General features: G+C 36.3%; 1 protein-coding gene across 1 annotated transcript in view; it reads right to left on the bottom strand.

The window, feature by feature from the left end:
* TRDN (triadin) overlaps positions 1-7,084 on the bottom strand; it is a 219,772-nt gene extending 212,688 nt beyond the window's left edge. The window contains exon 1 of the mRNA XM_042779095.1: positions 6,885-7,084. Coding sequence (XP_042635029.1) covers positions 6,885-6,906 — 22 coding nt within the window. The 5' untranslated portion in view covers positions 6,907-7,084. The remainder of the gene's footprint in view (positions 1-6,884) is intronic.
* Positions 7,085-17,030: the final 9,946 nt, after the last annotated feature.

The following is a 17,030-nucleotide window of genomic DNA, read 5'->3' as shown; positions in this document are numbered from 1 at the left end:
GCTCATCTCTTTTACTCAAAATATAATGACTCTAAAGATCAATGTAGCTGCTTACGATGTGCATTATGATGTTCTTCTTATTAAATTTTGCATTTAGAGCAGAGGAATAAAAAAGCATCAGAGGCTATGAAGTAAAGGACAGAAGATGGGACAGAACAAGATGCATCAGCAGTGTCATCTGGTATTTCTGCTACCTATTGGTGTCACTATTTCTTCCATTAGTCAAAGATTTGGTAGCCATGTACTTGCTTTGCAATTCCTGAAATAGACTTTCTTACATAAATCAACTGTGCTGTAGGCACATATTAGGAAAAAAAAACAGAAGCTAAATCTTGTTGGTCCCTTTTGACCACATACAGCTTAAACACACTCCCACTCAGGAATCTAAAGTCTGAATGATCTGTTTCAATGCAATAAAGACACACTATATAAAGGACAGGGATATAACTAAAATATTAAATATTTTAAAAAAATGTTTAAAGTTGACAAGAGAATGGGATCATATGGATAATAAGCACAGTTGTCCATAGCTTTAAGTATTTAGATGCAGTGACTTTATATCTTACTTATCTTGCTGATATACTTCATATACTGTATGACCAGTCTGATCTGTCAGTGTAAAGCAGTTAGGGTAGGAAGCCTGCCTGTCTCTGCAAATCCTCTTTCACCATACCTTTGTTTGGTTTTAAATCAGTAAAAAACTCTGTTCATCTTTTACACTTCTCTGAAGATATTTCAACATTACTGCTCAACAATCCTCCTTTCTAAGACCCACTAAAATGAGGTTGCAGTGGGGGAATATAGGCAGGGAGTATAATTGTTGATGCTTTTTGAATCATAAACTAAAATTTTCTATAAATGTCATTTTAAAAAAAATGCCCTTTAAAGTTAAAAAGGAATTTAAGAAAACCCTGTGCTAATACTACAATTCTACAATACTACAATTTTATATTGCTATTTATAGAAATTGCGTTTATTTAAAACAAAAAAAAAGCTATGATAAAGCCATTACAGTTGTGAAGAGTTAAAGAAATCACTGAATTGTTGGAAACCACCGACTGAGCAGATGCAGTCAAATTAAGGCAGCCTTTTTTTGAGATTATAGCCAGTTTGCAAATGCAAAGAATATATACCTAATTTCAATTTATTTCACTATTTTAAATCAATTATTGTCTTATTTCTATCAAGGACTAATAAGGATTTTTTTTTAATAAGTGGGAAATATTTTTTCTTTCCTTAACATTTGAAATAACATTACATGAAAAAAAATAGCTCTATCAGTTATATATTCTTGTAGGATACAGTGGCCAGGACCTAAATTAGAAATAGCACTATATTTGTTTAATAAATCATTTAACTTATCAAAACAAATTATATTTAATATGGACTTTTTGTATTTAACCAGTATGCAAATGTACACACACAAAAATTTTTTTAAATGCTGATTTTGTACCATTTTAATTGAATTACAATTCCCATCCTAATGAAGCTTAACAGAAACTACAAGTAAAAATGAAACTATTACCTAGCAAAAGAGAAATGCACCATTTAATATCCTCTAGCTTCAAAACTCCCCCCCAAAAAAACAACATGAAAAACCTAAGAATCTGGATAAATGACTCCCAAAATATCGATTTTTTTAAATTAAACATATATTTAGGTTATCTTTCTTTGTAAAAGACACAAATTTAGTGAGAAGGGTTGTATTCAGTTGCCATATTAGTCTCTTTTGGGAAAAAGAATGATAGATGACATACGTAAAAAACTTGAAAATCGTTATTTTGAAATTCAGGTTTATTGTTTGTTGATTTAAAGCATTATTAAAATCAATGACCTAAAAGTCTTTTCAATCATTTGGATTTAAAGCAACTCACTGTCTGCTACTGTAATATGGTTTAGCTACTAAAATGAGTAATTTGCACTCGTTCAATCTTTTTGAGCAGAAGGAAACCAGTAACTCAGCATCAGAAAGGAAAAAGGTTTTCATTTCTGTAAATGGATAACTTGCTTCAAATAGGGTAGCTCTGGTATGTTTCTCTTTTTTTCAGTACATCCTGAACTGAAGTCAGACCTGTATTATGAAATATTTTAAAGTAAAACAGTTTCTGCTTTCCAGAACCGAGAGTAAGAACAGACGGAATCTACCTCTTACTCAGTATATATATTGTAGGCAGTGGGTAAAAATACTCAAAATATTTCTGGACTAGATTTGTTTTCAAAGTTTAGGTCTCTGAAACTGTAGATTGGGACTTCTGAAAATGTACGTAGTTGCACTGATTTCAGTTTTAAGCCAGTGGTAACTGATCTTCCCAATAACTTGAAAACACTAGTAGGATTTTAAAAACATTTCTCATCATATAAGAAACATTAAAATATGTTGCAAATACTTAAGATCACAGGGTTCTTTTGAAAAAAAAGTTAATAAATATTCAGATCTACAGTCCAGCTGTTTGCCTGCAAGTAAACGGGAGCTAAATGTACACACACACAATTTTAGCCTGCTGTGTACTAACACAATGCATTAGCTTGGCCCTCTGGTTTACAGGTTTTCTATCTTCCTGCTGCCCAGAGCTAAGCTCCTGACTCTTTATGGGGCTATCTAATGAATTATATGTAAGTGTTGCCTTGTACCAACTGAAGGCACATAAATACAGCATCAGCTTTGTGCAGCGTTGTCCACAAATCCTTAAACCTAAAAGTCAAGCTAACCAATTTGGCCTCAACAGGCTATGAGAAAACACCAAGGCTGAAGCCAAACTAACCAGCACGGTTGTACAGGTCCACAGTCATGAGGGAATATAATTTTTAAGAAATTTCAGTAAGAATTTGGAGCTTCTGTTCCCCACAAAGACTTTTTTACAGGCAGACTTGGAGTTTCTGACTTTTTCTTTTCACTTTGTGTGATTAAGGCTGTTGATTTTACCTGGAGGTTCTGAACAAGGACAGATTACTTCAAAAAATCATAGCTAAAATTGTTGTATTTTCCTTACCCTGCTGTAACAAGTTTACTATCTTCTTCCTCTTCAACATTGAAAGGCAGAAAAAGAAGATATCTTTTAATTTTGAAAATTTTCTAGATGCAAATAGATTCTATAGAAGCATCCTAGCTCCAAGCATAAACAGCAGTCTAACTGGAGGGTAAGAAACATCTTTTATGCCTTTAGCCATCAAAATGAATCATCTAATCCAATTTATTCATCTAGGCCCCGTTGCAGTCAGCACAACTGGCACCTCTAGCTGCAACCCGTGAATTATCATGAGAAGTAGCTCTCTTGCCTCTAGTGTGCCTTCATTAAACAATTTGCCAATTGAATACCTCTGTTAGCTTCTGACCATTGCATTCATGAAATAATTGGGATTTTACCCTCTGGCTCTTGTGTGTTATTTCTCATACATTAGCTGTTTCATATCTGTTAATTTTCAAGCATACACATCTTTTTGCCTTTTGAAATGGTTTAAATCTTAAAACTTTCATAGTTATCCAATAGCCTGAGAAAAGGGCTGAAATGTAGAAGCTAATTTTGATTTTATCACTGACAAGCCATGTGTAGCCTTTGGGCTAGCCTGTCTCCTTGCAGCCTGCTCCCAGACAGGGGAAATATGTAGCTTCACAGCTCTCAGCAGCAAAATAAGGACCAAACTGTGACTCATTGTCACATTTCTATTTGACTCCTGCTTCTCTCTTGCTCCACTGGGGAAATAAGTTGTGGCAGACAAACAGCTGGCACAGAAACCTTGTCTTTCTCCTCTCCTCACTTCCCTGGATTAGATCAGTGCACAGTCTCCAGAGCATTGCAGCAAGCAGAGCTGAGTCTCTGTTCATTCTTCCCTGTGTGGGAGGATAAAGTGTCAGGGGATGGCCATCAACCTTGCACCGTGACCTGCAGGAGGCTGGGCTGGAAAGGACCAGCTATAGGGCTGGTGCTGGAGCTGCTGTGCACAGACAGATTAAGCTGTACATTGGCAGAAGCCATTTCTCAGAGGTGTCAGCCTTTTCTTCTTTGGTGGTGGCAGCTCCAGCTCCAGTTGCGGCTGAGTCCAGTCCAATCCCTGCACTCATAGACACATGGAGTAGCATAGTAAGAGACCCATGGCTTTTTAAAGTCTTAAGTGAAGTAAAGTCTGAAGTAAAGATCCTGGCTGCTGCAAGAATACTCAGTAACTGCTTAAATGTAATAATGACAAGAGCAATAATTATTATTCATTGTAGTAATATTACTAATACTAATATTAACATTAGATCCTGAGAGTACAGCAAAGACAGAGTACTCAGTCTCTGTACTGAGTCTTTGTACTTTCTTTTAATACAATTTTAAGGACTTCCACTTTTTAATAGTACATTTCTGTGATCGCAATGACATGTAATATGAGAATGCAGAAGATAATCCTTTGGAATCCTCTAAATACTTGACAGCTAGCGACATAGGTCCTGCCAACTTTCAAAGGACTTTTATGAATTGCTGTCTTCAGGGATCTCATTTTGTCTTTCACAGTGTACATGTCACCAGTATTTCCGCAACTAAAAATTTGTTGCTGTGTAAAAGAATAAGTAGTAGTAGGGTTTTGGTGCAAGTAGACAGTGCAGGGTAATTGCTTATTGGCTACATATTTAAGTACCCTAATCTTATAGTCATTACCATGATGCTGACCTGAAAGAATTCCCATTGCCCCTGTTCATCTCTGAATAGATCATTGTCCTGACACAGACTGCCAGAAGGAGAGCCCTGAGATGTGCACCAGGACACCCTGCCATGCCTGGGCAATCTCTCTAAACCAGTAGCTGCACTGGCTGTGGCAGTGCCTGCATTGCTGCTGTGCCCTGCTCTGGGGTGTCAGCAGGGCACCCCAAAAGGCAAGGAGCCTAGAGTCTGCCTCTGTGACTGGCAGTGGAAAAAAAAAAAAAAAAAAAAAAAAAAAAAAGAGTTATAAATACCTATGGCAAGGAGCAAGGGGTTTAGGCCTAGCAAAGTCATGAAAAACCCAGCAAATCATGGGCTGGGAGACATTATGGAAAACAAAATAAATTGTGTGAAGTAGTTGAATAGTTTTTTGTTTATCCAGTCTATATGTGGTTGAAGTTTATATCTAAACTTTCAGACTGTGAGTGCCATACCAGCCCCAGAGGAAAACAAACTGCAGTGAAACATTAGCTCCAGGCTGAATTCTTACTTTTTTGCCATAAATAAAATTTCCATCTTCTGGATTCAATGTTTAAAAATCAGTCAGTCACTACAAGTGCATTCCAAGTACATGAAAACAAAATAAAACTAAGCCGAACATAACTAAACTAAACTAAACTAATTATATAGTTTATTTCCTTGTCATGTGGAAGGTCAGCTTACCAGGGAGCTGATGCCCCTTATCATCTAAGTCTATGCTTTGTACAAAAAGCCCCACAGAAGACACACACTCTTACAGTTGTAAAAACATTCCTGTAAAAACACTATAAAATAAAATATATTTTCAGACTCTATTTTCTTTTATTCTATGGTCTCTTGTTTCATTCTACAGTCTTTAATTTTCTTTCTTTAATAAGCTAAATGACGGAAAAGTCAGACTGGTTGGAAAGTCATATTTTTTGCCATTAATTTTGGACCAAAAATCTCGCTAATTCAGCTATTTCGCAGATTTGCCTCATAACAGCAGAAAATAGCCAGTGTTTCCAATAAACCTACTTAAGAATATCTGAACAAACCAGTGTTAGTATTTGGGTTAGGGCTGTCAGGCTGAGCCACCTGTTTTGGCAGTACTTGCAGCCAGAAGTAAATTATAGATCAGTCCAACTGCTGATTAAAAAATCACATTGCCTCCCTGCTGTGGCTAACCAGACATGAAGCAAGAATCGTGCTACTTGACACAATCCTAACATCAGTCCTTAAGAAGGAAAGGGATCACTTTCTTACAGCACTTAATGCAGACCCTCTTACAAGTATGAACAACAATAAATGGACTACATCTTTCATGCACTGAAACACCACATAACCTTGAGAAAAATAATAAAAATAACTCTCAGAAGATTGTTAAAAAGCAGTGGTTTTTGTATTTTTGTCACAGTTAAATTTTTTAAATTATTTAATTCAGATAAACAGTGGGAAAAATGTTGGAGTAAAATTAAACTAAAATATTCAGTATTAAAGAGGGTTCCATTTTAAATATATCCCCCCTCTCACTTCAGCTGATAAAATATTCTTATGCATCTAAAATGTTATTTAAATATGAATGGTCACAAAATATTAAAGTACATGAAATATTCACATTTTAGAACAAGTATTGGTTGATTCACTTGCCTTTCATTTTTGCAGGCTGACATTCGGCATATTTACTTCAACACAATTTTCACTAACTCCCTTAGAAGTCTACCTAAATAAGGCTAGCAGAGGGATTTTTACCTCTTACTCTTCAGTAACTTCATGTACAGTTCACAAATATTCTGTGTTCCCTATGGAAAAACCAGGGCCAAAAAAGGTAAGCTATTCTGACTCTGGTAAATTTCTAATTATAAGGGGCTACCAAAACTTTTTCTGAGGAAGGGCTTGAGAACAGAGCACCCTGAACTTCAGACATTCCCTGTTTGTATCTGCCTAATGGAGCTGCCTAAATAATGGTGTTCTACAAGTGAAACTAAGGTTATTTTTAGAGGTATACATAAAACTTGCTTTAGTAACTGGTAAAAACTCAGGCTATAGAAGTGAAAAAAATTTAAAAAAATAAAAAAGTAAAAACAGGAAAGAAAAGTAAAAAGGAATACAGAAAACAAAATTAAATGATTGTGGAGTAAATATATTATTTGCTAAGAACAACAAATAATTTTGACATGCCATTGAATTATACTATTAAAGCACATATCATTTTTGTTTAATTATATTTGAAAATAGTTACTGTACCTTCTGCTGTTATCTCGGCCATGATGATGGTAAGAGATACTCTGTTTAAAAGGTCAAGATTTACTGTGGCAGCTTAGATAATACTTCTGGGTTGCTGACTCTCACAGGAGCTGCAGAATGAGAAGGAGGGAGGTCCTCTGCTTTTTCTAATTGTGTTCCTTCTTCTTTTATGCTCCCTGAAATGTCTGTTTCCTCTGCAGAATCCTAGCCTCCCAGAACAACCCAAGGCCTTCCAGAGGCAACACTTAGAGCTCAGTCTAAAGTATCAGCTTCTAACAAAAATAGCCATGCCTCAGAGTGAACCTTCAGCAAGTTTTTCTAACATTCTCAGAACCATGCACACCACAAATAAAATGTAAAAAACCACAGCTCTGAACAGGACAGGAATGCATGGAGAGGCAAGAAAAATCAAAAGACCTGGGAAAGAACTGTTCAATGCTCCTACAGCCTTGCTAGCATAATTGCAGTTCTTTGGGGGGTATGTCAGGAAACATGAAATATAGAGTTCAAAGTAACCTTATCCATCCCAGTACAACTTTATTCTTAGCACACTCAGTGCTTAGCACATTCTTCCTGGCCTTATATGGTTTGGGGAGGGTCCTATGAAGCTCACCGCTGACTAAGGGGGAGGGTAAATTTAGGTGATTTTCTCCACTTTGACTCTTAGTTGCAGATCAGGAGGTAATTAAGACATTAATTTAAACCAACAAAATTGGTTTGGATTTTTTTTTGGTCCTTTTCTGATTTGCTGTAATTATCACATATACCTGTGAAGTTCATCTAAGTAATACAAGAATACAAGTAATACAAGAATACAAGTAATACAAGAATGATGTAAAAAACTTAAGTAATTGTATTTTGTATAGTCTAGATACATGAAGGCAATATGCAAAATTTTAAGTATATTAAATATTTTAGTAGCTCAAAAATTCTGTGATTTTTCAAAAGATTTTATAAAACTTAAGTAGATTCTTAAAAACATTTAGAGAAAGCAAAACATTAACAATTCAAACAACAATAATTATTTTAAAACCTGAACAATCTTTTCCTTGCACTGCTTGCAATTTCAGAGCTGTAGAATTATGTACGTGGTCAATAGCCTGAAAATGAAATTAGCAGAAAAGTGTCCTCAAGCCAGCATACCTTCACGTAAATGTCATCTTCACATGAAACAAGAAACCATCTTAAACAGCTCTTGCTAGTGAACCTATAGTCACCTTGCCTCTGCTACATGAGTTGGCATTTACACTTCTCATCTTCCCCCCAGGAGATAAAAGCACCTGGCTCTGTGGCAGTGTGGGGTAAGGAATCTATTTATCCAATGAACAAGAGGCAGAAGTAATGGTTCATTGAACAGCAGAATCATCACAAGATTTTTTCTCTTCCCTCTACTCTTAACACACTTCAAATCTGACACGTTTGAAAATGTTAGCTTTTTCTAGCCAAAGCTTGCAATCAGTGCTTGATCCCCATTCTTCTTTAGCTCTACTGACCAAATATTTCACACTGACAAATTTTGATTACTTGGTGCTAAGTACTCATTGCTTTTCTGATCATCCCTTTAGCCCTCTGTTGGCTCCTTTAGCCCTTTAGCCTGTTCTTCAGTAGATCCTCCTCACAGAGGCTAATAAAGAGATTTTATGTAAAACCTTATTTCTTAAAAAATACTCTTTCATGAATACCAAAATGGTCCAAGGAGTCACATTCACATATCAACAAAACAGCTGCCTACAAAAGGTCAGTGGTTAGTAAAGGATGATAGAAGGTGTGATATTAAGGCAAATCTTTTGTTCTTCTTAATTATCTCTCTTCTGCTGAAGCAGATCCATTTTACATTAACAGTTAAATATTTGGGGGCACCTATGTTTGACAACTTTACTACTTGCTTGAGATTTGAGACAGATCATCCGAATACCCGAAGAACAGATCTAATCAAACCTGAGAAGTCAGGATTTTCACTTGTATTCCTATTCAAATTGAATAAAATAGTAGTCTTAGTTTGGAATGTGGGGAGAGAGATAAAGGGGGGAAAATCAATGTTTGAATCTTTTAATTTTTTTATGTAGAAAGATCCTGAGATTGCAGTCTATAACCAGACATAGGTGTTTGTATGGCTGTGTGTGCATGATTGCCTGTCCCTCATCACTTTACATTTGAGCTCCTACCACCTGCCCTCCTTCCTCCATGCCTTACTTCCTTGTTACTATTTATGCTTACCCTCAGTCATGGGCTGTTATTCTAAAACCAAAATATAAGGGCAAAAGAAATGAGAGAATCACATCTAAACCAGTTTTCCACAACATCTTCCCAGTAGCTAGAAAAAGAAGTGATTGGTACCCTCTGCATCCCTTGTATGCACAAAATATTCTTTCTGGGAAGCAGGCTAAAGATATAATACGCACCAATATCTTATATATATAATGTGGCTTTAGGCAACTATATTGGAAGTTACACAGTTGCTCCCTTCAAGGAGGAAAAAGTCAAGGGATCTGGGTGTCATATTTACAAGAGATAATCACAACCCTTGGTGAAAATACAAAGAACTAAAACAAAACAAGTTATATCTATGTGCATGTACATTCAATCTGAAAAACAAACATTGTCATCTGGAAATTATAAAGAATGTCATATTTATTCTTTCAAAGTCTAAGTAAGAGAAAATCTGATTTTTTTTTTAAGGCAAGTTAGAAGTTTTTCAAAATCTGAAGTTTAGCTCCTGATTCAGTTCAGGAGTTTCTGTGAACTGTGAAATTTACAGCATGCAGAATGTGCAAAATTTATACAAATCTTCATGCAACAAAATAAACATATTTTCCTGCCGTAGCTTATATGTTGAAAATTGCATTTGAGTGGAAACCTTTTCTGTCTAACCTGACCAGAAATATTCTTTTGTAAGATGTCCTTTCTCTCTCCTTACTCCTCAAAACAACAAGGAAACTGAAAATTCTAAAACTGCTTTGGTTCTTGCAAGTGATATCTAAACCTGGACACACACAAGTTTTCCATGATTTTTTCTGACTATGCCTTCGGCACAATGAGAAAATGCTCTTGCCTCAAGTTAGCAATAGATGTTCCCCTCCTACTCACAGGGATTGCATGGTAAGTGAACTGTCCTGGGATCAGTTCTCACATTCAGTGGTGGGAAGGGATGGAGGGAAGTGTAGATTCAGCTACACCCTCACAGCAGATTCCTCAGATACACAAGTCTGTGTTAGACAAAATAAAATGACAGTTCTCTTTGCTCTGTAGTTGCCTGGATAGGGAAAAAAGTAGCAATATTAGGAAGAGGGGAGAAGAAGGTACTATATGCTGCTACTAATGCCTGCATGTAACCACATGCCTTGATCTCAGACAATGCATATTTCACTTAGAATCCTAACTGATGAAACTAAGTTTCTAAATTATTTGAGAAATTTTTTTCAGGGAAATGTCAGAGGTTTACTATTCGTCAGATTCTAATGCCAACTCATGCTTATTGATGAAAAGTTTGGTTGTTCATATAATCAGAGTAGGAATTTACAAATACTTTTTAAGTTCATTTCTGGGTTGTCTTGATGGTATTATTAAAAAGGAAATTGGGATAGACAAAAGTTCACATGAAATTATGAGGTAATGGGAGGAGAGACTTTCATACTGATATGAGGAAGTATTGGAGGAATTGAGTATAACTGTCATTCAACAAGAAAATGCAGGACAATATTTGAGTTGTCTGCTAACATGTTACTGATGAATTCCCAGAGTTCAGTCCTACTGAGAATCAAACTATTCATAATAAAAGAGTTTTGCCTTGCAGTGCATGCTCAGCAGCACAGCTGGGTCAAGGAAAGGAAACTTAACTTTTACTCTGATACACCCAATGATGTCCCCCGATCAGATGAGAGTATGCTGTTATCAGAAACACCCAGTAATCAACTGATAAGAACTAAATATAGGATGAAAGTATAATGTCAAGGACAGAGTGAATGGTACTGAATCTAGTGAGTAACAAAGACATATGCAGAAGCAAATATAGGGTTAGAGTGATGTCTGTCCACTGAGCTTCGAAGTGCATACAGAGCTGGTTTCCTCTGAAACAGACTTTTACTTTTTATTCTTTAGCTTTATTTAGGAGTACTGTTCCTTCTAGATGAGATTTTCATTCAGCCACACTAGTCACACTGTGTTTTCCAGTGTGAATAGGAACACACATTCTGGTGCCTCTGAAGTCCTGATCAGTCAAAGATGTAGCTGTGACTTTCTATGAACCATTAGACAACTCTCAAGCAATTTTTTCCCATTTATGATTGATATTTCATAATTAACAGTTGCAATCAACATGACCAAAATAGATACACATTCTGGATATTCTGAAGCACACCCAAAATACAAAACAAAGCAAGTGCTTGATATCACATCTGATCTAAGTTAAATCTTGGCATGTATATGTTTGTCTCATAAAAAAATTTGCACCATTTTTCAGAGAATTGCATACATAGTACCTTTGAAAATGTTTTTATTTAATATGTAAGAGACAGTAGGTTGAACTCCATAGTAGATCTTTCTTACATATAATGTGAACTGCTGACAGATAGATAAGGAGCTCTCTCCCTGTAGGCTGACTGGTCTGAATGCAAATCAGCCTCTGCCTGGGGACAGCTGACAAGCACACTGGGGCGACATCACCTTGGCACTTTGAGCTCATTAGAAGGCACTTCCAAAGCTATATGATAGAAGCACAGCAGGTACAAAAGAACATATCTATGATACTGACTATTCTGCTTTACTATGGACAATATCCCTATCAGTCACTGTACCGCAAAACTACTGAAGCAGCCTCAGTGAAGGTGTGTGAATAGTGAACATTTTCTAACATCCAATTATAAAACTACTTCCAGGAAATAAGAACATCCTACTTAGTCTTCTTGCAAGCTGGCCAAGTAGGCAGTCTATGGCAGGATATCAGACTAAAACAGCCCCCTAGTTTAGGAGAGTTGAGTGTTTTTAGTGCTTTAACTATAAAAATTACTACTATAAGCTATGTTCAGGGAGGGCATTTATTGCAGCATATCAAGGTAGACTGCATTTGGATGACCTTTAGTGGTTCTGTGTAATACACTTTTCATTTTCCTTTGATTACTCTATTCTTGCTATTCTTAATGAGTATTGTTTAATTAGCAGCTACATGGCTTTACTTTCACATCTAGAAAATGACTCAGAAGCCATTTCACAGACAAGTTCTATGACACTGAAAAAGGAATATCTGCAGCTGACCCTTTTTAAAAAACAATGACAAAAAGTACACTATAATTGTCTTTTTCTTCAGGACAATCTCTATCCAAGCTTGACCATGGACAGAACATAGAAAGTTGCCAAACAATTATTAGAGATGGGGATTGGCTCTGACACAACATGAATTACCCTTGTCAAATACTGATTGAGATTTGTTCAAGTATACCAAAGTATTTGGTGTCAGGTCAAAAATGTCCTTGCAAAGGAAGGTGACTTCAGTTCTAATGACTTTCCTTGAGAACAGGAATTATCTGAAAAAATTCACTGACTTTAAAAAAAAAATTGAAACCAAGTTTTTATGCTGAAAGAACAAGACTGTGAAATATATCACACAGAAATACCTAGAAAAAGAGCAAAATTGTTCCTGAACTTCAGGTTTCAAACCTAGCCCCAAATTTCCAGCAATACATTTTAAATTTGTCTTCACATCTTAGCCTTATGAACATTTTCAATAGAAATTTGCATTTAATGTTTTGTTTTTTTTTTCCCAGATATGACCATAGTCAAGCATATTGCCAAAAAAAGATGGAAAGAAAGACAATTTTGAACAAAAGTCTGATGTCAAAAGACAAAGACAAATAAATATTTCCATGCCAAGTACTTGGGGAAAAACATAAGGAGTAAAACTAAGTATCAAGTATCTTCAGTAATGTGAACCCTTTCTAGGATGTTTTGAACTATCTGCTCAGGCTGACCTTCACAACCAAGAGGAAATCTCATCTTCCTTTCCATTTAATCGCTTATTCTCTGCTTGACATGGTACATTATGTACCACATGTTCTTAGATACATGCTAAATGTATCAAAGATAAACATCCCTAGTCACATTGCCAAAGTATGTGCCTCGCAAATAAACCCACTCAAAGTGTCAGGACGTCCATTCGGATTTTGGCACTTTCATACTTTTCTGAGACCAGACACTCAGTATCTAGGCACAGTGAATTAAAAGCCATTTTCAAGCAGTTTTTGTGCTGGACATCTCTGTGTGCAATACAGCTGCAGCTCTAAGATTGGTTTTACTGAGGGTTTTTGTTTCCTGTGTTTTGGTGGTTTTGAATGTCAGGTTTTTCTGCTATTCCCAGGTCCCTCTTTGCCCTGAGACATCAGGACCTGCTTGAGTTATGCATTTCCACAGATACAATAGCTATCATCTCCTGAAAGTGGATAAATCATTTTCTAATGAAATAAAAATGTCTGCGGATGAATTAACTCTCTATGTGCCACAGTGACCCATCCAGCAGTACACAAATGTATGATGCAAAATGCTGAAGAAAAAGTTGAATCTGTTATTTGTCACAAATCTACAGAGAGACAGAGAACAAAGGAGAAAAAATATAGAGCAGACAAAGTATTTCAGCAATTATCATCTCTAAGAAAGAATTTACATGAAAGAAACCAGATTTATAAAAAAAGTTTCTTTCTATAATAGCTATAATTTTTCTTTGTGTTTCCACTTTCTTTCTCTTACATTCTAGTTACAGTCTTGGAAAGATCAAAGTTGGAATTGCAGATGAAGAACCCTTATTATTATTATTATTATTATTATCATCATCATCATCACTATTAAAAAAAATCTAATCTGGGGGCTTTTTCATTAGCCAATTTAGCTTCTTTACAGAGTAGAAGTGGAAGACAGGAATTAGTAAATTCAACCTTGTCAGTGCTGACAGCTGTGACTGCACTGAAAAAAGTATGTCTAAAATTAAGGGATCTTTTATAAGGTAAAATAATTCTGAGCATTGATGTTTTTACAACTCATCATAGCACATGTATATTAATTTTCCTTCAGTAATACATCACCATTTGTCATTGTCAATCAATTTAGATTCCTGTCCAAGCTCCAGCATATGTCCATAGTAAAATTCCTAATGCAAACCATAAAGAATATTTGTCTGCAAAGCATTTACTGAAATGAATTGCTAGGTCTTTCTTTCTCCCCTCCAGTCACCCTGAAAGAGCAGAACACAAACAGACCAAATGTAGAGCACTACAGTGATTCTTAAGGGACAGTTATACCATTTCTTTTTCCAAATTCCCAGTTTAAATGAAAATAAAAAGCATTACCCCAGAGGCACAAGGCAGGAGATCTTCAGCTGCGTGGCCAGAGCTCAGAAGGCAGGGCAAGGGCATTGGGGACTTTTGGAAGTTCCCGGATGCATTCCCAGGGCCTGAGGAAAGCGTGCAGCGCTGGTACAACTGGCACAAAGTGCAGCAGCCAAGGAGCTGTTGGCAGGTGTCCCCTGTGGGGCCAAGGGGCCACACAGCCAGACCTGCCAGGGCAGCACTCGAGTTGTTGTGCAACCGCAGAACAATCCAGACTGGGACGCAAATATTTTCTGGAGGATCTGGTCTCCAGTACAAGGGTTTGTGCTTGAGATCATTTTGTGGTTCTTGGAGGAAAGGATAACTATACTTGTGTTTTTTAAATTCATAAGCAGTCTGTGAAGTGGACATTTGACTATAAAATCCTATTTTATATGTCTTGTACATTAAAGACTTTTCTCTCTGGTCACTCCTGATTCTTCTGCTTTCCTCAGCTACCTGGAAAGTTCAGGGTTTTGTTCAAATTCATATCAGGAGAAAGGTTTTATGAAGAAAATGTAGCCTGAATATCTTGGACTCTGCTTCACCTAACAACGTTGCCTTGTGATTAATAGGAAAAATCATCTGTACCTCTGTACCATAGGTACAGACAATTAAGAGAGGGGTTCTGATTTTGTTGCATTGTGGTTTTGTGCATTTATTTCCTTAAGAGAGGGAAAGTAGATAGGCTTCTAGTCAATCTCTGAAGAAGGCAGACATTTTAGTACTTCTGTTTTCCACATTTTCACAGTAATAACAAAAAAATATTATCTGTTCTACAAATATGAACCAGAGCATGAAAGCTGAGTGGGAAAAACCTTTGGTTCAACTGCAGAAATAAAAAAGGCGACCCAACATCAGATACACCAACACAGGACTGAAAGTACAATCTACCAGAACATGCATTGTGCAGAATCAACCAGAACATATACTTTTCACACACCACCAAACTTGAGCTAATGTTCAAAATCATGTTTGTGAGCCATATATAGCAAAGAGGGGTCTGTCAGAAAGGTGGATGATACACAGCCCTGGGAAGGTTATGCAGAGGCCGAAGACTGCAAACAGTGAGTGGTTCATGCCACAAGCAGAGTTAGAGAGTCCCAGCTCCCCTATGTTACCTGTACTGACAAACCTGCCCTGCAAATTATGCCATCTCACTTCCTCTACAGCATTTGTCAAATGAGTCCTTCTTAATCCCATTCTCCCCACCAGTAAATTTTTTTTTAGTTAAAAACCCCTCAACTTTTCATTTGTCACGGTAGTGTCCTGATAGTAACAGGCACTACACTTCTAGCTGACTAAATCCTAATGGTCTTTCTAAACCACTCAGAGTAATGTTTCCAGTTTTCTACTCCATATTAACAGTGGACTGGAGCAGAAATTTACTCTTGCTCTTTTCCTCCTAAAAGACTGACATTTGCGCATATCAGAAAGACCAAAAAATCTCTTTTATATTGTCTGAGTATTCAATGTCTATCAACCATTTTATTGGAGTTAAAAAGTGTGGAGAATCAGGCACTCAAATCTGCGGGTCCTGAAGTAAATTCATGTCCTGGATGGTCTGGGTGTTTTTTGAGGGGCTAATTTAAACACACCTGTCACTCTTATGTGCAAGGCAGTTAGAGTATACATATTAATATTCTGCTGAATTATTTAAAAGATGTGACTAATGATTTGTGTACCGTAAGACTGTTATCTGCAAAAATAGCATCTGTGTCAGCCATTGCTGAGTGGTTAGGATTTCATCACTAGCATTTATCAGTGTTTCTGAGTCCTTGATGTGAAGGATTCTGCCAGGTTACCAGCTCTCCTGCACCTTCAGGTGTAAAACCCAACCTACAGACTCTTTCCCACTGCCTGTTTTAATCAGGGATGAATAAGAGTAAAACTTGGAGTCTCCTTCCTGAGCAAAATCTCATAAACTTTCTGATAAACTAGACTGTGGAGTAGATATCTTAGACTGTCTGGTGTAATATAAGCATTCTTTCAAGAAAGTAGAAATTGATCCCACACTTTTTTTTTCCTGAGTCCTGAGAAAGAGCAATATTATCTAATGCAATAACTCAGGGACTGAACTGAATACAATCTACTTAATAAAAAAGAGATCTCACAGTCCTGTGGCAGTGCTATTGTATCCTCATATGTACAAAACATTATTCAGTTGTTCACCAGAAATTAACCATCACCAAGAAGAAAAAAGAGCAAGCATTAAAAAGCACAAAAAGCAAATTTTAGTACTTTCATTTATGGCACAACATACCTTTCCCACATGGTATGTGTCTGATATCAGATTAAGAATTTTTGGCTTTGCAATTTATTTATGATAATTACGTACCTAGAAGAAGATTTTTGTTAATTGTTGATCAGTAGAGGTTCTGGCACCAAAGAACCTCTTTCTCACCCAACTTTAACAACTAAAGGCCAATTTTAAGAGTTTTCAAAAATCTCAGCTAAAGCAAGTGAGAACTGTGGGAAATTTCTAAACCAAAATATTGATTATATACTTTATTGTTTGTATATTTGCATTCAATAATTGTACATATGCAATGTTGTATGCTTGTACATATGCAATCAATAATTGTAAACATAAGTATTTAATTAAAAATACATATATGCCATGATTATACTGAAATACAATTTTATTGAGTTATTGAAAGTTTTGCAGTCAATCAGTTGTCTTTTATCAAATGCACAACACAGCTGGAAATTTGAGTCAGGTTAAGGAAAGAATGTATGAATGTGTGAATTAATGCATGAATGAATGGCAGCCACACATTTTAGGGGTCTGGTAATT

Source organism: Catharus ustulatus, chromosome 3 (genome assembly GCF_009819885.2).
Source record: "Catharus ustulatus isolate bCatUst1 chromosome 3, bCatUst1.pri.v2, whole genome shotgun sequence".
NCBI classification, from domain to species: domain Eukaryota; kingdom Metazoa; phylum Chordata; class Aves; order Passeriformes; family Turdidae; genus Catharus; species Catharus ustulatus.
Note: the sequence above shows the minus strand (reverse complement) of the source record. Positions and strands in the feature narration are given on the sequence as shown.